Raw genomic sequence first — 22470 nt, forward strand, 5'->3', positions numbered from 1 at the left:
ACCTCTAAAATGAATAAATGTATTGAAGGCTGCAAAGACTGCTTTCTTTCTTTTTTATTAGGTAAAACTTCTAATGAATAATTCACTTATCACTGAAAGGGCAGAAATAATTAGCCTTTTAAGTATCTCTGCACTTAGTCTGCACCCTTCACATTTTCCCATTGACATGGCCTGAGGACATTCTTGAAGGAAATTCCATAGTGGGAGTCAGACAGCTTTTCTTAAGTGTTTCGCTTGTGGTTTAATTTCAGCCACTTCTTTATTGCAACAGCTCCAGCTGAGGAATACTGTACTTCTGCTGCTTGCAGGCAGGCCTGTGTGTGTGTGTGTGTGTGTGTGTGTGTGTGTTGTTTCCCAGGAAAAAAACAGCCATATGAAGGCTTTTTTTTAAAAGGGGAAAAATGTAAAATGTGTGCAGACTCGTTTTATGAAAAAAAAATTCTTCGCAGAGGGGAGAGATCAAGACATGTCTATTTATTTAGTACTTAATTAGATATTAAATCCACCCCACCCTGGGGGGAAACTACAGCTGCCTTTCCGGACTGAGCTGCTGTGCGCCACCTTATGGGCTTTCCCCATAAGGAAATTATTCCAGTACTATTTTAACCATTAATGTGAAGCTGTTAATTTATTTTAGTGCAGTTTACTGTGTACAGAACAATCACTTTGCATGGAAGGAAAAACAAAGAGTCTTGTGGTACCTTAGAGACTAAGAAATTTATTAAGGCATAAGCTTTCGTGGGCTGCAGTCCACTTCATCATATGCTTGAAGCATTATCCTGATTCACAAGTGTTTGTGTTTGTGTGTTTGTGTGTGGAGTGCACACACAGAGTCACCCCCCCCTCCATATATCAAGCTCCAACACATATATTGGGGGGTGGGTTAGTAAAGATATTAGAGGGAAATGAAATGCTGTTCACACTGTTCACATTCAATCTCTCATCTATGCACATATATCTGTAACTCATTGATGCTTCATGCATTGTAGACTGTAGTGCACAAAAGCTTATGCCCCGATAAATTTCTCAGTCTGCCACAATACTTGTTGTTTTTGCTGTAAATGAGAGTTGCAAATTCATGGCTCTCTTATTAATTTGAAAGAGTTTGTTAGAATAAACACTCATGTGGTAGGGATAAATACAAATAAAATGTAGGGAACACAAGATGTTGTATCTCAGTGAAGTTTTCGGGGCACCCTACACACAGCCCCATTGAAAGTAATGGAGGTTGCTTCTTTTTGATCCTGAAATTAAATATTAGATTAGAAAACTCAATTCCAAAACTTGCATAATTGGATTGTATGTGCTATACTCGGAGAGAATTTAGTAGCTATTTTGTATGGATATGGAGGAATAATGTTCTTGCTTATTCTTTGCTCTGGCTTTAGTTTGAGGGTGGGGCTCATTAGTTCTTACAGGTTAAATGATCTCTGGCAAATGTTTTTTTTTTTCCTTGTGCAGGCTTTCCATAGCAAAAAAATAGTATCCAGTGTACTCTGGAATATTTAGGGATAGTTTGTGATTTGTTTGTAGATTACAGAAGGAGAGTCTCTTTGATTAGGAAATGAAAGTTAAATCAGATGTTTATCATGGCCAATGGAGTAGGTGTCAAGAATGGGTCATCTGCAGATCGCCCTAGCTCTTCCCTCCCTGCTTCGTAAAATGCATATTTTCATGGAACTGCAACAGTAATAGGAGATATATATATGTATATAAATTACTATATTTTTTCTGCAAATTATTTTCTTTTAGAAATGTCTTGTTGCATAAAATTAAATAGTAACATAATGAATGAGCACAGCAAGTGTTATGCATTTATAATTGATACAATACTAGCCTAGTCAAACGTTAAAAACTTTTTTTCTTCTAACTCTCCCTAATCAGCGCTGTGTTTATGGGCAGAGCACTTTGGGCATTATAAAATTATAAAACAATTCCTCCTTCCCAGTGTCTTAATACTGCCTCCCAAAAATGATCTAATGTGAGGAAAGAGTGTTCTGTTGAGTTGTCATGCCTTTCAAGCAGCAAGTAAAGCGTTGTGTTTGTTTGAACGTAACGTTTTAAGCCACAATGACAGAACAATCCTACTCTAGGTGAGTGTGTGTAGGATTGCACCTGAGTGGATTTCATTATGCCTCCCCCACCATAATTTCAGCTACTTTTGGCTATAGGAAAAACCTTTTCAGCTATTTGCACATGTTTAAGCATGCTGAATCTGCCTGGGAAATGTCAAATTGACAATATGGTACGTTGACATTTTGCTTTTATTTTGTATGATTCTCAAATTGATGCCTTACAACATGACATTCTGTGGTTGGTCCCTTGAAATTTTTTTATGTGACTTTAAAGTCCATACAGTAGTTGAAAGTAGTGAATTTGTACCAATCACAATCATTTTAGCATCAAATTCTTGAGGTTTTCTGCAGTCAGGAGATTTAGAAACAACAACAACCACAAGCTATAGCCTTGAGGTCTGCACATTGCTCATCTCTTTGTTTAAAATACTTTTGACCCCAGTACGGGACCCCAAACACATTTTCCCTTCATGACTTCAAAATATTATTATTTTTAGTTGCAAAGAATCATTCAACGGGGAGTTCAAAAGTCAATTTGATTTGAAACTTATTGTTGTCACCCCAACCACCCACAAAGGGATCCTAAATCTAGGATTGTTTCATAATTGCATGGTAGAAAATTGAGATGCCAGGGGCTAAGCTTGTGACTTTATGGAGGAAAAGATATTGAAGGTCCTCCCCAAAACTTTTTGCATATCTTTCTTCTTATTGAAACTGTGGTCCCAAACACACCCTCTGTTGTAGATGAAGTTGCAGGTTGCTGCACCCTAGGGCACCCAAGTTAGGTTTTGTTTGTTTACTTACAGTGTTTATCTGAGTCAATGTTTATCTGAGTCACCCAATTACATTGTTCTCCAGAGAACATGAAATAATAAAATACTATATTAATATAGCATATCATATAACAATTGTAGCATACAACCTGGGGAGAAAGATAAAAACAGTTTTGCAGCATGGCTAAAAATATGTTGCATAAACAGTGGGTTGCCATTCAGAACTGTTAAGATCATAGATTTTTAAATGCCTGGGAGAATCAGAAAGCATTGGGGGAGAGCGAAGCTTTGTCAATTTGAGGGAAATGGGAGCAAAAGTCGAAAGTAAGTTGAAGCCAACATTTGTAGTAAACAAAAAGAAAGTTTATTACCTGGGCTTGGAAACAACATATAGGCCTTGGCGTTATGATCCAGAAATGGAAACTAAACACCCCACCATCATCAACATGTCATAGTAACTGCAGATATATGAAACTAGACATGCTTATTTATTAGATTTCTCTTCTTCATTCTAGTAAATAATATTAAACCTGAAAGTTCCATTTTCTCTAATGGGGGTTGTTAAGAATAGCAGTCCCTCCTCCAGTGCCTACCTGGTAAAGTAACTCACTTGCAGTGGATGTCCTCCTACACTTCTCTTCTCTTGTCTAGCCTCCCCCACTTATTTGTCACCTTCTAGGGCTGGGGATGTGGCATTCCCACTGTCTTAAAGTGATCTATTCTGTAGCAAGGGGGTTGCCCGCTAAATTCAAAGGCTGCTTCCTGACAACTTCAGCCATCACCCCCCCCCCCCGATAACTCCCAGGCATGTTAAATAGGTAACACAGCCCAGGCTGTCTAAGCATTGTGGACAAACAGCCTTTGAGTGTGTCCAAAAACCAATACACACCAGAAATCCAATTAAGCAGTTTATTTGATATTAAAGAAAAGGGGAAAGTGTGAAAAATGATGTAGGTGCAATCAAAAGGAAAATAAAATACTACACCAGAATATTGATCTATCTAATGCTATATGAGGCAAACTGTAATGGGGGGGGGGGGAATCTCGCTTGGTAATCTCTGCTGTTGGTAATCTCTGGAATTGGTTGTAGGATGACGAACAAAAGAATGCAGGGAACATGTTGATATTTATGGTTTCAATGATGATGATGTAAATGTGTATATCACCCTTCGTCCAAAGTTCACAGTTCAAAACATACAAATGTAAAATGAAAGCACAGAATACATAATAAAACAAAAGCAAAACTAACCAATAAACCTGTCTCCCACAGACACATTTAAATGTTAATCAATGCCTGGTTGAAGGGGAAAGTTTTCATCTGGTACCTAAAGATAGTAACAAAGGCACCAGGCGAGGCTTCTTTGGTTGAGCAATTCCACAAATGGGGAGCCACCACAGAAAAGCCCTTGTTCCCATGTTGACACCCTCCAGATCTCTCATGGGGGAGGCACCCGAAGATCTTTAACTGAGCTTCATGGACTCCAGAAATGGGAATTTTTGTGAAAATTGAAAAAGCTACTCAACTCTTTCATGTGCCAGTTTGTTACTTCATTTATACTTACTTGTGTTCAACTGTCATCAGTTTCTCTCTCTTGACGCAAAAGATAGATAGATAGATAGATAGATAGAGAGCGCGCAAATGGCTCAGAATATTGATCCTGCCACATTTCTTCTCGCCTTCTTCAGAAAAAGGGTTTGACACTGTGTTACAGGAGCAGTGTGTTTGGCAAACTCCCAGAGTGAGTATCTTCAGGTATTTGGTGTGGGAGAGAATTCTGGGAGTTTGCCAGGCATTTGCTCTTGCAACACAGTGTCAAGGCCCTTATCTGAAGCAAGGCTGCGTAAAAGCCTTATTACTGCCATGTTGCAGGAGCAATACTTCTGGCCATCTCCCAGATTGCTCTCCTACGCCAAATATCTGAGGATACAAAAATGTCAAACACAGCAGCGGTACTGTAATCACCTTTTAAATCTTAGTTCTAAAGCTAACCGTAATGTGGATCGGCTCTGTAATTATGATTTTAATGTTGTCTGAAATGAAATTTATTTTCTTTCAGAATGATAACCTAAGTTTTTATCTCGGTATACTGCACATTTCCCACCTTCCCCATTCCACCTGACCTGGATGTTTTAAGGCTTTGATAGAGGGAGGCAGCAAGCATTGCCCATTTCTTCCCTCCCCCAGACTTTCACACCTCTGGAACATACGTCTAGAAGGGTATATAAAGTCCATTCTGTACCTTCTGTAGTTCATAAAATATAGTTAACCATGACTCTCTGAGCATAGTAGTAATTTAATGTTTGTCAGTTTCGTTTCTTTTCCTACATGTCAAAATTTGCCTTTAAATATAATGTTTGTCTCGCTTATACACAATGATAAAAATAAATAAATCCTAGTTTACTTACATATTGTATGACAGGACCCTCCAGAGCTGGGTCTGAGTTAGAAAAAAAAAATATTTAAAATTCCAAAGAACCAGCATCAAATATTTAGGAAGCAGCCATGTTCAAAGCTAAAAAATGAGTTTGATTTCTATGCAAAAGGCTCAGTTTTAGGAGTGTGGCTTACTTGTTACTAAATATTTTTCTGTCTCAGGGTACTATACAATATGGTTTACATGGAGGCCATAGTTTAGCATTATGTGCAGAAAAAGCCTTTGTCACCCTTATATAGGGGAGGTTAGGTTAGTTAGGGCTTAGGTTAATTGCTTCCAGCCTCACAGCAATGTGACTTGAAGGAAAAGTAGACAGTTAAGCCAGAGTGTTTGAATTTAAGTTTATGTTCGTGTGAGTTCATTGATTTAATTCTGTGGACTTTATGCTAACCAGTTTGATTCCTGTGTTGCTAACTTGTAAATAGCTCCATTAGGATTGAGTGTTGATCACTTAATGCTAGGATAGTTCACCCTATAGTTTCACTAGTTGGTTGAGCCTGTGTTTCTAGTTAATTCAAATGGTGCTTTCTCTCTCTCATTTTTAAACTTGCAGTTTTCCTCTTTTTCTCCCTGCTTCAGTAATTTCAAGATTTTTTTTTTTAAAAAAATATCAATTCAGATGAGCCTGAAGTGGGACCATGTACTGCAGGAGGCCAGGTGATGATTTTTCTTTTCTGCTGTAGACAGCTGGAATTGAAAGCTGCTGTAAGTAGGACAGTGCAGGATAAACAGCAGGAGCTAAGAGCATTGATCACATGATTGTCTCTTTGGAATATTGGGTTGCTACAGAGACCACTAAGAGACAAATTTAGCACTTTACATCAGGATGACGTTTTCCCTTGTCTGTCTGATTAGAATGTGCAGTGATTGTGGATTTGCCTGGAAAGCTTGAGAATGAGAGAGAGCTTTAGTGATCTGGGTCCCTCCCACCAGGCTTTGGTGTATACTTTCAAAGAAAAGTGTGCTCATTTCTAGCTTCAAATGAAATCACTATAGACTTACTGGGAAGATTTTACTCGAGGAAAGATTTGAGTGGAAGACTGTTACTTAGATCATTTGTATGTATGCATCTCATTTTATATTCTGCAAGGAGCTCATGGTGGCATTTGCGGTTATCTCGTTTTATCCCCAGCAGTCCTGTTTGGTAGACTAAAGGTAATTTGCCAAAGGCCTCCTTATGAGTTTCTTGACTGAGCAAGGATTGGGTCTCCCTGGTCGAAGGCCAGCACTTTCTGTTTCACTTACAATACAGTGGCTCTTACTGTTTAGCATTTACTTTTATTTAGTATTTTCCCACATCAAAATTAATAATCTGCTGGTGTAGGATAGGAAGCTGGCTTATACTGGGTCAGACCATTAGCCTATCTGGTTCAATATTTTCTAAACTGACTAGCAGTGGCTCTTCAGGGTTTCTTGCAGGCATGTCTCTCAGCCCCACCTGGAGATGCTGGGAATTGAATCTGGACCTTCTGCGTGCAAGCAGATGTTCCACTGCTGAGCTATGGCCCTTTCCCAAATGATTTCAGAGTGAGGTTGGAGAGTAAACAATTGTGCGTTTGTCATTCTGTAGTTGAATAATAATCAGTGACTATTACTTGCAGAAACAGGATAGGAAGCTGTAGCAGAAGCAAAAGTTAGCCCAATATACCATTTTTAAATATTTCATCTATGTTATATATGAAAAACGGTCCATCAAGATTACTAATGACACTTCATTGTTTTTTAAAAGTACTTTCACAGACAAAAGCATGCTTTCTTTGTGCTACAGCTTGCAGCTGCTACAATTTTAAGTCTTGTATTAGAGGACAGAGGGCAGAAGCTTTGCTTTCAGTCTCTCTTTCTCTCGCCCCCCCCCCCCCCGCCCCCAACCCACCACATTGAGATGACACTTTGGATGGCATTGTGAATGTTTTACGTTACTGAGTATGAGAATTCTCTGCTTATGGTGAGTTGTCTGTGTTTGCACTTACTGCTAAACCACAGACCGGTGCTATGATGATGAACTCTTCCCACTACAGTACAGCTGTGAGAAGGAGCTTGAAAGCTTTCCCATCCATTTTAGATGAACCACAGCTTGTTGTGATGTCTGAACCTGGCCAAACTATAGTTTCATGAACCTCAAACTGTAATTTATGATTACAGATAGGTAGCCGTGTTGGTCTGCCATAGTCAAAACAAAAAAATTCCTTCCGGTAGCACCTTAAAGACCAACTAAGTCAGTTCTTGGTATGAGCTTTCGTGTGCATGCACACTTCTTCAGATACACTGAAACAGAAGTTTCCAGACCCTTCTATATAGTGAGAAGGTGGGGAGGGGTATTACTCAGAAGGGTGGTGGGAATGGGTGATTGGCAGATAGCTGTGATGAGCCTGTTGACGACTCTTAACGACTGCAATAGGTCTTACAGGAAAAAGCAAGGGGTGAGAAGGTGAAAAATGGCTTTGTCATGTATAATGAGATAAGAATCCAAGGTCTTTGTTCAGACCAGGTCTCTCCATGGTTTTAAGTTTGGTGATAAGTTGCAATTCAGCAGCTTCTCTTTCCAGTCTATTTCTGAAATTCCTTTGTAGTAAAACAGCTACTTTGAGATCTTGTATAGACAGAGAAACCAGTAGGAGAACACTTCAATCTCCCAGGACATTCTATACAAGATCTCAAAGTAGCTGTTTTACTACAAAGGAATTTCAGAAATAGACTGGAAAGAGAAGCTGCTGAATTGCAACTTATCACCAAACTTAAAACCATGGAGAGACCTGGTCTGAACAAAGACCTTGGATTCTTATCTCATTATACATGACAAAGCCATTTTTCACCTTTTCACCCCTTGCTTTTTCCTGTAAGACCTATTGCAGTCGTTAAGAGTCGTCAACAGGCTCATCACAGCTACCTGCCAATCACCCATTCCCACCACCCTTCTGAGTAATACCCCTCCCCACCTTCTCACTATATAGAAGGGTCTGGAAACTTCTGTTTCAGTGTATCTGAAGAAGTGTGCATGCACACGAAAGCTCATACCAAGAACTGACTTAGTTGGTCTTTAAGGTGCTACTGGAAGGAATTTTTTTGTTTTGTAATTTATGAAACAGCCTTGTTTCAACAACCATATATAAGATTAAGTAAAGTTAATTTAAAATGGAAGTGGAAGCTTCCAATCTCCTGGCCATGCTAGAGGATAAGAGAAGGTGGAAGCTTGTGAATGATACTTTTAATAGTAAAATAATGCAGCTTTTGTGCAGTCGCTAAGTGCAAAGTGGATTGGAAGTCCTTGGTTCAAACAGCACCTCTGCCATGGGCTCATTTGGGTGGACTTGAATAAATCAGTGCTCTCTCTATATTTCTACAAGGGAAATATTGTATTATTTGTAGCTTTATCATCATCAGCTCTAAATTCTCTTCTTTAGTAAGTGAGGACTTTGTCATGGACGGCAGATACCTCAGCAAGGGCAAATGCATGTTGATGAAATGAGGATTGTGCTGTGACACACAATTGTACCTGGTGATGCTCAGTTATTTCGAAGGGTAACTGTGTTATCCAGCATGGTATGATTACAGAGGTGAAACACTTGTGCAAAGTGCAGTTTTCTTATCATGATTTCCTAGTGAGTTTTTCCCCCCTGTGAAAGCATGGCCTTGTGAGATCAGTACATTGACTGCTGTTTCTTTCTCTCTCTCCCTACCTGAAATGATAAACCCCTGCATCTGACATTAGAACTGTTTAGTCTCACCACCACCACCTGCAACTGCTTGTAGGAAGTTATGTCGTAGAGCATAGGTGGGCAGACTAAGGCCCGGGGGCCAGATCCGGCCCAATCGCCTTCTAAATCTGGCCCGCAGACGGTCTGGGAATCAGCGTATTTTTACATGAGTAGAATGTGTCCTTTTATTTAAAATGCATCTCTGAGTTATTTGTGGGGCATAGGAATTCGTTCATCCCCCCCAAAAAAAATATAGTCCGGCCCCCCACAAAGTCTGAGGGACAGTGGATTGGCCCCTGCTGAAAAAGTTTGCTGACCCCTGTTGTAGAGAGCCATGTGCTGGGCTTGGCCAGTACACTGTGTTACCCCCATGCCCCTATAAAGTTGGAGATCATACCCTTTCTGCAAGAAGGTGAAGGGAAAGTAGTGGAAGAATAAAGGATTTATTTTATCATCCCTGTCTCTGCCACATGATTACTGCAGGAGTCATGTGACTGGAAAGGCTATTATGAGAATCTACCATACTGATGATGTCACTGTTATTAGGGGCAGGGGTGGGAGGAATCCTTCAGCAGGCAACCTCTGAGAGATGCATATTTTGACATAAATACATTCCAATGGAAAGAAGAAGGGCTACACCTAGAGTTTTATTAGAAAAACAGCAAGTAGCTCGTCTCTCCGTGTTGAAATACACCCCTTTTTATATCCTGCAGTTGACAAATTGATAATTCATGAGGCTTTTCAGTGTGCTGTTCAAGAGCATTGGGTAATCCTTAAAATTACGGCATTTAATCTGAGAATAGAGCTGTTGACGGCAGACTGTCAAATTAAGCTAAGCTAGTTAAAGCCACTCAAACTGTTTAAAAAGTATTTGAATAAATACCCAATCACAAGTGGAAAACTATGTTTGGATATCAGCAGAATGGATTTTTTTAAAAAAGAAAATGTGCATTTAGCCTATGGAATATAAATCTGTTTAAAGTAGCATGGTTACACGAAGGCTATCTGATCCATAAGAGCAGAGATGATAAGTGTTCTGCAACACTTTGCAGTTTGTTTGTTTTTTAAACTGATATTTTCTCCATTATAGAAACAAAATGCCATTGTAAATTGTAAATTGCAAATTACTGTGTGTGTGTGTTTTAAAGAAAACTGCCCAGGAATTGCTTTCAAAACACCACGGAGTGAGCAATGGTTCTGAAAGTGTTCTCCCTCACTTTTGAAACAGGGATGGGGATTTTGTAGTCCTCCAGATACACTTAACTGTAACTTTCATCATCCCTCACTGTTGGCTACCAAACATTAAAATTTATTATCCAGACTTTTCCCAGTATATATTAAAGCCAAATTAATTTTCTTAGGTCTGACATCTTTTGAAGTTTCAATTTGTAGCCCACCAAAAAAATCAAAAGCATTTAGAAGTATTGAATCTTCTAACTTGCTTATTTTATTTGTCCAAATCAATTTAACCTTGGAACATATCCGCCAGCAACACATAAATACAGCATTTACAGTACCACATTTCCAGCAACCCAGATTAAAATTATTAATATTGTTCAGCCTTGAGGGTGTAAAGTACCTTATGTAAAATACTTTGAAATACCATGCTGTGAAGTGGTATCAATCATGACTAGGAGACATGGTGGGCTTCCCCACATGATCAGTTATCTGGCTGGTGTGTAGCGCCCAGAGTATAATCTTGTTTCCATCTTTTTAAAAAGTAAACAAAAGAACAATTTGTTAAAGGCCTATACATGTTTTTGGAACTTTTTAATAATGGTAAGATTAGTTAACATCTTTTTCTTTGGCGATCACTCGTAGCTGGGCAAGATTGTCTACGGTCTTAGTGGTATGTCCGTAGGTGACTGTGGAGGCCAATTCTGGATCCACACATCCTTCCACAGTGGGGACATAGGTTTCTGGGCAGGAGTTGATCATGGTGAGGGTTTGCCAAATGTGTCTTCCTTTTAGCTCGTTTCTCCCTTTCATCCTGAGTGTTTTCAAAGTTCATGACACTATGGTAAAGGCTGTTCTCTAATTGGAGTACTTGCAGGCTGGTGTTTCCCAATTGTTGGTGTTTATCCTACATTTTTTTTAGATTTGCCTTGACAGATTCTTTAAACCTCTTTTGTTGACCACCAGCATTACACTTTCCATTTTTAAGTTTGGAATAGAGTAGTTGCTTTGGAAGACAATAATCAGGCATCCGAACAACATGACCAGTCCAATGAAGTTGATGTTGAAGAATCATTGCTTCAACACTGATGTTCTTTGCTTCTTCTAGTACACTGGCATTAGTTTGCCCCCTCATTTTTCTTGACTATGTTTAGGGCACCTTTTCTAGCCCCTAAATATTAGCTAATTATTTCTTCTTCTTCTTCTTCTTCTTTTACTACTACTACTACTACTACTACTACTACTACTACTGTATTTCAATTGTCTAGAAGATTACATATTATATCTTGCTTATTCCAATAATAAAAGCATTCTAAAATAGTACGAATACCCCCCTCCAAATATCTGTAATGGTTATATTGTGAAAACTCTGACATAAAATATGAAATATGTTAGGATGCAGATTCCTCTGTAATGATCTATAATTGCTCTTGAGTGTCCCCCATAAATTCCCAATAACTCAACTAATGTTATTGCCTTGTAATAAAACTTGCATCCCTATTGTTTCCGTAAGATTTTGTGAAATTCTTAATTACTTCCCCAAGCACCATGAAATTTATTATCGGTTTTCTGCCAACTGGATAATATTGATTGCTTACTAAAAGTAGTTAACTATTTAGTAGGGCGGATGGAACACATTTAATGTGGCTTAAATGTTATAAAATTCCAATTTTTACTTTGAAATGATTTTTATTGAATTTTTTTGAATATTTTAAGGCATGGCAGTTGAAAAGCATGCATTTCTATTTCATAGTTTTAGGCACTGAGAATCTACTAAATGTTTAACATGCTCAAAGAGGTATGCATGATATATATCTTGTCATACTTCCTAAGTATAGTCATTTGAAAGAAGTGAATTACAACATTGAAACTGTTTTATTTAGCTCTTATGTTACCCATTATGTCACTTGAGTTATGCAACAATGCATTTTAGAAACTGAGCTCTGTTGGGAGCATTTGGTTGTGATGGAATTAGAGGTGAGCTGTGTGAGTACATTTAGCACAAGACTTTTGCTTGCTTGTTTTGTAAATGAAGCTTGTTAGCACAACTTGCCTATGCATACCTAGAGTATACGTTTTATGCAGATAGGACAATACTTCTGCACATTCATGTAATGTCTATTTATCTTATGAAACGAAGCTGCAAATTATAAATTGAAGGAAGCATATATAATATTGTGGTAGTGGGGCACCCCAGATTCCATACTTCTCCCAGCTTCTATTATATCTTAACATTATTACCCTATTGTTGCATAAGCTGTGGTCCCCAGCCCTGCACCCTGCTCTCACTTGTGACTCCTGGAAGCTGTCACCATGTGACTGTGCCACACCATGGTAAATGACTTTGACTAGCTGACTAAACTAGGGTTTCCATATTTTAAAAAGTGATAAAGTTGTGGAGCTTTTTCCCCCGGGGGTGCTAGAAAATTCCACCCGGACGCCATTGTTGGAGGGCAAATCCCGCCTATGTCCAGGAAATTCAGGACAGCCCTAACTAAACAAGATGAGGGTAGCCAAAGAGTCTCAAATCTTTGGTGATTTAGGAACATCTACTGCATGTGAAGGCAGGCTCTGGCAGATTGAGGTCAATCATGGGTCCAACGGTCAAGAAGGCGGTTTCTGTATGTGCTGTAGAGGGAAATCAGGGGCAGATGGGGCGTATCAATCTAGGAAGGTAGCCCATCTAGGAGAAGGAAAACTCAACCTAAACCTCCCCTGTCTTTTGGATATCTTCAGGAGAAGCAAATGCCAAGGAGTAAACCCTGCACAAATCCAGAGTGGAGTCCCTAAGATGGTTGAATGATGCCTTGTACACCTCTTTCCTCCCACAACTACTGCAGTCAAGCAGGTGCTCTGCTTTCCTTTGTACCAGTGCGGCTGAGAGGGAGGTCTGGTTGTCTGGGCAGCCCTGGACCTCCCCATACATACTGTGTATATGTATGACTTGTGCACTGGAAAAGTCACTTAGGTGCTGCTAATGCAGTGGTTTGACTTTATCCCCAGAGGCGTGCTCCATTGCCTCTCAAGACAGACAAATGCAAAGAACAACATATGGCTCCTTTTAGTTTGACATATTCTATGTGGTTGGCCTTTGAGATTGCAAGGAGATAACAGAGTCTATTGTGAAATTAATAGGATCACAGGTCAAAGAAATAATGTAGGTTTCTAGAATGGCTTTATTGAGTGTGTTTAAAAAGATCCAGCAGTAGAACTCCATGATCTTTTCTGGAAAAATTATGAGAATGGAAAGTTCCAGTCTGCTGGTACCACTGGTTTAAGGAAGATGGGCATTTGAAATCATTAGTATATCAGATAAAGCTAGCAAGTGGTCTTGTGAAAACAATCTTTTAATACAATGTTGTGCTTATTCTTGTCTGTCAACAAGGAGTTCTCCACAATCATCAAAGCATGTGTATCCTTTAAGATTTGCTTAATTACTACAAGATAGAGAAAATTCCTCTGTTTTATATCTGTGAACCCCTACAGATTGTCCTGTGCAGATCTTAAAACTGCTACAATAACACTGTAGACCTATACAAGTCCTGTAAACTCCTATACAATAATACTGTAATCCTATACAGGTCTGCTCAGCCATAAGCCACTTTAAGTTCCATAGGAGTTGTATAGGACAGCAACTTTAGTGACCATTTCTAGTACTAGTTTGTTTGCTTTTCGTCTTTCGCTACATTCCTTAAAATAATTCCTGTCAAACATATAAAAACTATACGTTATGAAAAAAATCATGCATACTTATCTGTTAACTATTTCTTAGGTAACATTTTAATATTTTGTGTAGAAGGACATGCTTCTCCTTAAGCTTTGTTTCCATGCTGCAGTTTGAATACGTTGTGTATACCAAATCAGACTACAGTGGTACCTCGGGTTAAGTACTTAATTCGTTCCGGAGGTCCGTTCTTAACCTGAAACTGTTCTTAACCTGAAGCACCACTTTAGCTAACGGGGCCTCCTGCTGCTGCCGCGCCGCCGGAGCACAATTTCTGTTCTTATCCTGAAGCAAAGTTCTTAACCTCAAGCACTATTTCTGGGTTAGCGGAGTCTGTAACCTGAAGCGTATGTAACCCGAGATACCACTGTACTGGTATGTCTTGCTCAGTGCATGTAAAAATTACCGCAGGTCTCAGCAAACCACTTGATAAACCATTTTTTTCCTTCAGTACTGGCATCATAATCACAACCAGTACTGTATTATGAAAGTCATGAGCCTCAGGCCAGGTGAGGTCATGGAGAAGGGCTCCTTTAACTGGCAATTTTTGAGGGGAAAATGAGCAGACTGCACTGGTCTGTATTATGAAAATTGCAGTCTTAGGCTAGTGTTAGCCTGTTTGCTAAATCCAGCCCTGGTTAAAATGCCCTTGATTTTTTCAGGAAAAAAGTGAATCAAGTGCAGTCCAAGCACATATATTATTGACTGCTCTGCAGCTGGTCTGTCGGCTGCCTGTGGATTGCTAGGTTTGTACTGACTGGCACCAGTAAAGCTAGTGGAGGTGCTAGGGATTGAACATTGGAACCTCCCGCATGCAAGGCAGGAGCTCATTTCTGGAACTTCTTCAATAACTCTACAGTCACCTCTCTTTTTTAATTTAAGAAAATATAAGAACTTTTATGCTTTCTTTCCCCTGGTGGCAACTGTGTGTTTCTCATTGTTCTTTATTTTGTTAAGCAAACCGGTTTCAGAATTGAAACAGGCAACCTGAAACAGGTAACCAAAATTCAGCTTCTCGATTGCAGAAATATGTGATAGCTACTGAGTGATATTTCTTCTCCTAACATGACACACTGCTTGGATTTTTTTTAATAAAAAAAATTAAAGATATGGAAGACCCAATTAAAGAATTTGCTGCAATGCTAATAAGACTGTGAACGTTGGAAGTTCAGTTGCTGCACACACCTGCTCAAAAGTACTCCTGTGCTCCATTGCCATCAGTAGAAGTATTTAGCAGCTGCTTTAATCTCTCCCATTGAAATTATTGGGACTTCAAAGTACTTTAATTTGGATTATACCCATTAGGTGATATCCAGCTATGTAATACAGAGAGCAGACCATTGATTTCAATGAGTATGACTAGCATTGGTTGCCACCCATGGTGAATAAGCTAAGCCTGCTAAACTGTGAACCTCGTCTTGTGTGTGTGATTCTGCCCTCGCTTAGATGTAGAAAATATCAGTAAATATAGTACGCTTGATGGGAGTTGCTGGCACACTAATAACTGAATACCTGCTACTGAGATTACAAGCAGGAGAATACTGCTGTGCTCTGCTTGGCCACAGTGAGAACAGTATGCTGAACTTGATAGGCATTTTTTCCTTCTGATCCAGCAGGGCTCGTATATTCTTATGATCTTGTTTTCATTCTGATGATCTCCTGTGAACGCCTGTCTGGTAGCACAGAGTGCATTCCTTTGGGGCTATGCTTCCCACTTTTAATTATTTTTTAGGCTGTTTCTCTTCAAAAACAGTTCTATCATGCCTTACCGAGGTAGCACCTGCCTCTTAGATTTGCAGCTTTCTCAAAAGAGCTAGGTAACCTCCCTAATTATTCGAACACAGCAGCTTCATTGAATTGTGACTTTGGGTCTTGCCAGGTTTGCTGGAGTTTTTGCTTGTTTGCTTTTTTTTTTTTAGTGGTGATAAATCTGCTCAGTTTTTATTTTCAGTTGTCTGAGCTAAACTGTGAAAGTTGTTTGATGCAGCTGCATAAGAACTGGCACACGCCCAGCTGAAAATGAGTGCTGGAAGTGTTCTGAGCTAGTGCTGGAAGATCCAGCACAGACTGCCCCTGACGTAAGGACAACATCTTGACTATGCAGTGATTTCTCTGCTTTTCTCAGTGTTTGGGGTATCCCCCCCCCCAGAGTTTAATACTATAAGAGATAATGATAAACCATTATTGACATGACAGTTGAGAGCTGTAGCATATGAATGGCACAGAAGGGAAGTATCCAACACAAAACATAAAACAGTAGATTTTATGTTTGACTGGTGATTTGAACACACTCCTATTTTCTGATGTCTTTGATTTAGAGTTGGGGTTTCATGTGATATCTCTTTCTATGACAGATGTGAAACCGCTTCCCCTGTTTGTGTGTGTGTGTGTGTGTGTGTGCGCTTGCGCTTGCTTGAGGAACTAGCATGGCTTTTAGAATTTTGGTCAAATAGGCATCATTGCAACCCAAACACAAATTAGGTACATTACCTGCTGCAATTGCAAGGAAATAGGTGCTTTTGAATCTTAGCACTTGCATACTGAGCTTAATTTCCTAATTAAATATGCCATCTTCTCCTGCTTCTGCTAGGTGAAAGAGAGGAGAAATAAAGGTTTCAGTTTCAAGCTATCTGGTATCTGAAGAAGTGTGCATGCACACGAAAGCTCATACCAAGAACTAACTTAGTTGGTCTTTAAGGTGCTACTGGAAGGAATTTTTTTACTTTGTTTCAGTTTCAAGCTGTCATTGGATGGAGCAATAGCTCCAGGGTCTGAGCTGTGTGAAAGTGATTTGGGGCTGACTAAAATTCAGCTCTCCCATATAACTTTGATTTTTCTTCTATTTTTTGTGTTAGTTCTATAAATATAGGATTTGTACCATTTACTGAGATGCTTTATTGAGAGGGTATGGAAATGCCATTTTTTTATCTCTCTATTTTTAGATCTCTGAATACTAATTGTAAATCATCAAAATCCTTCCTTTGTAGTACTGGTACTTGTGATCCCTCTGCCCTGCCACCAAGCAATAAGGATGTGTGTGAGAGAAAGAAATTCATGTTTTCTCTCTCTCTCTCTCTCTGTGTATAAATGTGTAGTTTCATCACTTGCTAGGAGAACCCTTGACATAGGTAAAGAAGGAGAGTGAGTTCTGGTCATAGCACTCACACAAAACTCTTTTGAATAATAATAATAATAATAATAATAATAATAATAATAATAATAATTTATTATTTATACCCCGCCCATCTGGCTGGGTTTCCCCAGCCACTCTGGGCGGCTTCCAACTGAATATTAAAAAGAGTACAGCACCAAACATTAAAAACTTCCCTAAAGAGGGCTGCCTTCAGTTGTCTTTTAAAAGTAAAATAGTTGTTTATTGCTTTCACATCTGCTGGGAGGGTGCTCCACAGGGCAGGCGCCACTACCGAGAAGGCCCTCTGCCTGGTTCTCTGTAACCTTACTTCTCGCAATGAGGGAACCGCCAGAAGGCCCTCGGTGCTGGATCTCAGCGTCCGGGCTGAACGATGGGGGTGGAGATGCTCCTTCAGGTATACTGGGACAGCACCAACACTTTGAATTGTGCTCGGAAACGTACTGGGAGCCAATGCAGATCTCTCAGAACCAGTGTTATGTGGTCCCGGCGGCCACTCCCAGTCACCAGTCTAGCTGCCGCATTCTGGATTAATTGCAGTTTCTGGGTCACCTTCAAAGGTAGCCCCACGTAGAGCGCGTTGCAGTAGTCCAAGCGGGAGATAACTAGAGCATGCACCACTCTGGCAAGACAGTCCGCGGGCAGGTAGGGTCTTAGCCTGCGTACCAGGTGGAGCTGGTAGACAGCTGCCCTGGACACAGAATTGACCTGTGCCTCCATGGACAGCTGTGAGTCCAAAATGACTCCCAGGCTGCGCACCTGCTCCTTCAGGGGCACAGTTACCCTATTCAGGACCAGGGAATCCCCCACACCCGCCCACCCCCTGTCCCCCAAAAACAGTACTTCTATCTTGTCAGGATTCAACCTCAATCTGTTAGCCGCCATCCATTTGTTCCAGATCTTTACTTGCTTGAAAACGAGTAAAGATCTGGAACAAAAATGGTGTTACTTTTTTAAAGTTGTAAGTCTTTAAGACACTCGGGCTGGTAATTCCCCCTCCCCTCCATACAGGATGTTTTTAATTCCACTTTCAAAAACAAAACATTTCCCCTAGTTCTTGTATGCACATTTCCATTTCCAGGGCATTACATTTCAGATTTGAGAACAAAGCTCTTTTGTTTTGACTTTCTCATCAACACACTTGGTGTACACAGTGATTTATGATCCTCACTTTCTGATGCTTCCCATTTACCTCTGTAGAGAAGTCCCTATTGCCATTTTATAGATAGGGAATTGATACCAAGAGCACATGTATGTAACAAGCGGCAGTCCTATGCATGCATACTTGAGAATAAATGTTCTGTTACATAGAAGCACAGGGAGTTGTTTTGTATGAGATCAGACCGTTTGCCTATTTAGCCCAGTAATGTATACTCTGTCTGGGAGCAGCTCTCCAGGGTCTTAGCCAAAGATGAGTCTTTCCCCTCAGCTGCTATCTGGTCCTTTTTAACTGGATTGAACCTGGGACCTTCTACATCCAAAGCATGTGCTCTATCATTGTGCTGTAGTCCCTCCCCATTGAATTCAATGTAGCTGTCTTCTAGGTAAGCATATATAGAATTGCACCATTAAATTGATATAATAATCATTATATTAATACGATAATCATTCCTGCTCCCCTGGGAATGTTACTTGTACAAGGCCAGAGGTAGGGTGAGGAGGTCTAATGAAGAAGTCTCAGCATCCTCTGTTAATTGCAATCTGCAGGATTCTTTGTGGGAAGCCATATTAGCCATATTAACAGAGCATCAGTTAAGTTTCTACTATATATATGTCCACAGATAGGGGCTTCCTCCAGTTTGGTTATGTTTTTAGGTGCCTACTGAATATGATTTGTCATTATTGATGACTGTTTTAATTTACTTCAAAAACATAATGTGTAAAGCTTCCCCCAGCCATATAAAGTGTGAAGCATCTAAAATGAACTGTGTACTTGCTCCGTAGGTGTGAATGTCTGCTGCCTCTTGGCAGAGAGTATCTTTGGTTACCAACATCTTTGTAATATGTGAAATGGTCTTGAGAAGATAGTTAAACCTTTGTCCCTGGTATATCTAGGTTTCCCATGTTAAGCCTATTTATCATGTAGGCAGTACCAACATGATCTTTCTTTATTAAATTGTTCTTTTCAATCAACTATACAAGTGTGTATGTGGAGGTGGCGGCAGCAGCTGTACAAGTGCATTTAAAGTTCCTGATGCATGTGCTGAATTTTCCAGGCTTTTGTTTACTTAAGGACAGCTAAGAATGAGTTACTTTGCAGGTTTTTGTTTGAAGATTGCCAAGGATGCCTTGGAGCATATGCATTAAGTCTCTTACAATTTAATTGAAGAGAAGAGTGTCTGAATTCTTAGTCAAGACCTTTTGTTTTCTGAAATGCTCATTAGTCATTGAAGATAATGGAGTGTAAACAAATAGATTAATTTTAAACAGCCTGGTTAAATATACCTTTCCCCAAAGTGTTGTAGTTTATATTCTTCCGCTTTCTGAGGTGCTGTTGCACTCATTTTCTTGTTAGCTCTGAAATTTTTAAGACTAAAGACACAATTGGTGGTCTTAAACAACTTAATCCCTTTTACAAATGGGAACTGTGGACCTTTTTAAATCTTGAAAGAAATTTATCTCAAATGTTTCTACAAAGTCTATTGGCTAAGGACACAAGGTACCAGCTGCACTTAGTCCTTTCTGTGCTAGCTTGTGGTGATAATGTATCATGCTGCATGAACAAGGGTGTTGCATAGCCTCAGTCAGTAACTAACTGTGCTCAGCTGGTGCCTATAAAATGGACACAGCAAAGTCCGGTTGCTCTAGCCACTGGTAAACTGCTTCTCCACACATTCTTCTGGTCTGTGATTTTTTTAACTGGGAAGTGAGGACTGGTATTAAGAGGGCTTGATTTGGTCCTGGGGCCTCCAGTTTCTGCTCTGTGCAGTAGAGGATGGGAATGTCTACATCAGGAATGGGGAACCTACGATCCTCCAGATGTTGTTGGACTCCAGCAACCAGCAATCCCAACTGGTGTGACCAGTGGCTATGGATGATGGGAGTTGTAGGCCAACAACAGCTAGAGAACAATAGGTTCTTTATCTCTGGTCTGCATCAAAAGGTGTGATCTTGCTCATCACTTGATGTGTATGGTGTGGAATGCTGATGATACTGGTTTGACTAAGGGATTCCTGACCAGTCGCTTGGGGCAGGACAAAAATATAGTCCCCCCATTTTGAGTTGGGAATGTATTCCTCCTCCCCCCAAAAATCCTTTCTTTTCTACATTCAAATAATCTTTTGAAGGGCCCCTCAATTTTTATATCTGTTTTTTAACTTCAGTGATGTGAATGAGGGATTCTTTTTATACTGTATTTATGTGTTAAGGTTTATGTCTTTTTCTTTCTTACTGTAAGCTGCACAGAGAACTTACTTAGGCAGTTCATAAAGAAATATTGCACTTTTTATTTTCTTGGGATGCCTACTTGGACCAATCACCTTGATTTCCTTCTGCTTCTTTCCTAGCGAACATTTGTCCTGCTCCTTCACCTTCTTCTTGCACGGGGACAGCAATGTTTGTACCAGCGTGGAAATCAACCAGCACCAACCTGTGTACTTTGTTAGTGAAGAACATCTCACCCTGGCCCAGCAGTCTAACAGCCCTTTTCAAGGTAGGTTTCTTTGATTGACTCCAGAGATTAATTGTGTCCTTTTTGGACAGACTGTTTTCTGTTATCTAAATGAAGGCATAGGAATTCGTTCATCCCCCCCACAAAAAAAAATAGTCCAGCCCCCAACAAGGTCTGAGGGATGGTGGAGCGGCCCACCGCTGAAAAAGGTTGTTGACCCCTGGAGTAGAGGTTAATCACAAGACTGATGAAAATGTCTTAATAAGTTTGCAGATTCTCTCCTGGATTTTAGTTTTCTTTTTTATTAGTTATTCTGAACACTCAGCTTTGTCAGGAATAGCTGTCTTGAAAGATCCATTTTGAACTTCCAACAAAATATGAGAATCTTCAATTCTGTATTCCCTAACCTGGTCCCCTGTAGATGTTTTAGATTCCAACTCTCATCAGTTCCAACCAGCGTGGTCACATCAGGAAGGCATGAGGTTGGGGGAGGCTACTGTAAACAATAGGCAAAATGTGGTTTTTAATCTACGTGTCATTTCACATAGTGTCATTTCACATAGTACATTAATGTCAGTTGAAGCAAATATGTATTGTACAGGTACTCTTGCCAAGAAACACTGATTAGCTATAGCTTTTGGGATGTACACCTGATGGCCTTGCCTGTGTTTGCCTCTTATCAATGTGTGAAATGGCACTGGAGCTTCCTGTAATGCAACCTAATAAGCTATTCTTGTTAAGGATGCCTCGAGATTCTTCAGTGTTGATGCCTATATGTTGCACTAAAACCCAAAACTTCTTGATGGCAGTAAATGGATCTCATATGTTTTATTCCTGGAATGACCCTGAACTTATTTTTTGACTGGTTCCTCTACATGCAAGTTTAAAAAAACACTCATGTTCAGCAGTTTTTCAGCTGTCTGTCGGCTGCTGCCAACTGTTGAAGGGTAACTTTCCTAACATAGACCAGTTTATGACGCTTTTAGAGATCATCCTCCTCTTGTTACCAGGTTTTCCCTATTATTAAAAAAGAAAAGAAAATAATTTGAGCCTAACCTGTACATAGCAGCTTGCAATCTGTTTCAGTAGATGTTACTGGTGTTTCTTTAAAAAAAATAAAAATCCATTCACCTCTCCTGTATTAGAGAAAATTGTTCCCTACTGCTGATCTCTTACAATGCGTTTCTATATCAGACGTTTGGATGAATTTCTATCTGCTGTTATGGTACACTGATTCTTACATAACTCACCCTGTTTCAGTACACATACATTTTAATGAGGGACAATAAGTCCTTGTCCTGAGATTGTCAGGTGAGGATGGCTCCTTGCTGCCATGCAGCACAGTAGAGCACAGTCTACCCTGCTAATTAAAGCACAAAATTGTTTCTGAGATTTAAAACGGTGCTTTTAAGTGGAGATTTCAAACTTTGTCAGAGTTAAGAGGCTATTCATAATGCTGAACTATGTGTTGAGATTAGAAGCCTCCTGCTCCTTTGTCATTCTTTCTGAACCCTGAAAAATGATTTGTGCAAACTGGTTTGTTCACAAATTGTGATTTCAAGCTGTAGTCTGAAGATGATTGACATTCCTTGTTTCCCAGGAAACTATGGTTTACACTTACTACAAACCAAGATGGAAAGCCTTAAACTGTGTGTGCAGGAGAAGCGGGAAGGGAGCAAAAAAGCACAAGATTTTTGCCCACTCTTTTCTTGTAATATGCCTGAATAGCCTCCTAAGTCATAAAAAAGCAAGCCTTTAGTGCAGGGGTCAGCAAAGTTTTTGTAACTTGGGCCGGTTCACGGTCCCGCAGATGCTGCGGTGGGCCGGAGTG

General features: G+C 39.9%; 1 protein-coding gene across 1 annotated transcript in view; it reads left to right on the forward strand.

Moving 5' to 3' along the window:
• MED13 (mediator complex subunit 13) overlaps positions 1-22470 on the forward strand; it is a 109897-nt gene that overhangs the window by 34051 nt on the left and 53376 nt on the right. Inside the window, exon 4 of the mRNA XM_079955362.1 lies at positions 20536-20681. Coding sequence (XP_079811488.1) covers positions 20536-20681 — 146 coding nt within the window. The remainder of the gene's footprint in view (positions 1-20535; positions 20682-22470) is intronic.

Source organism: Podarcis cretensis, assembly GCF_951804945.1.
Source record: "Podarcis cretensis genome assembly, chromosome: 15".
Taxonomy (NCBI): Eukaryota; Metazoa; Chordata; class Lepidosauria; order Squamata; family Lacertidae; genus Podarcis; species Podarcis cretensis.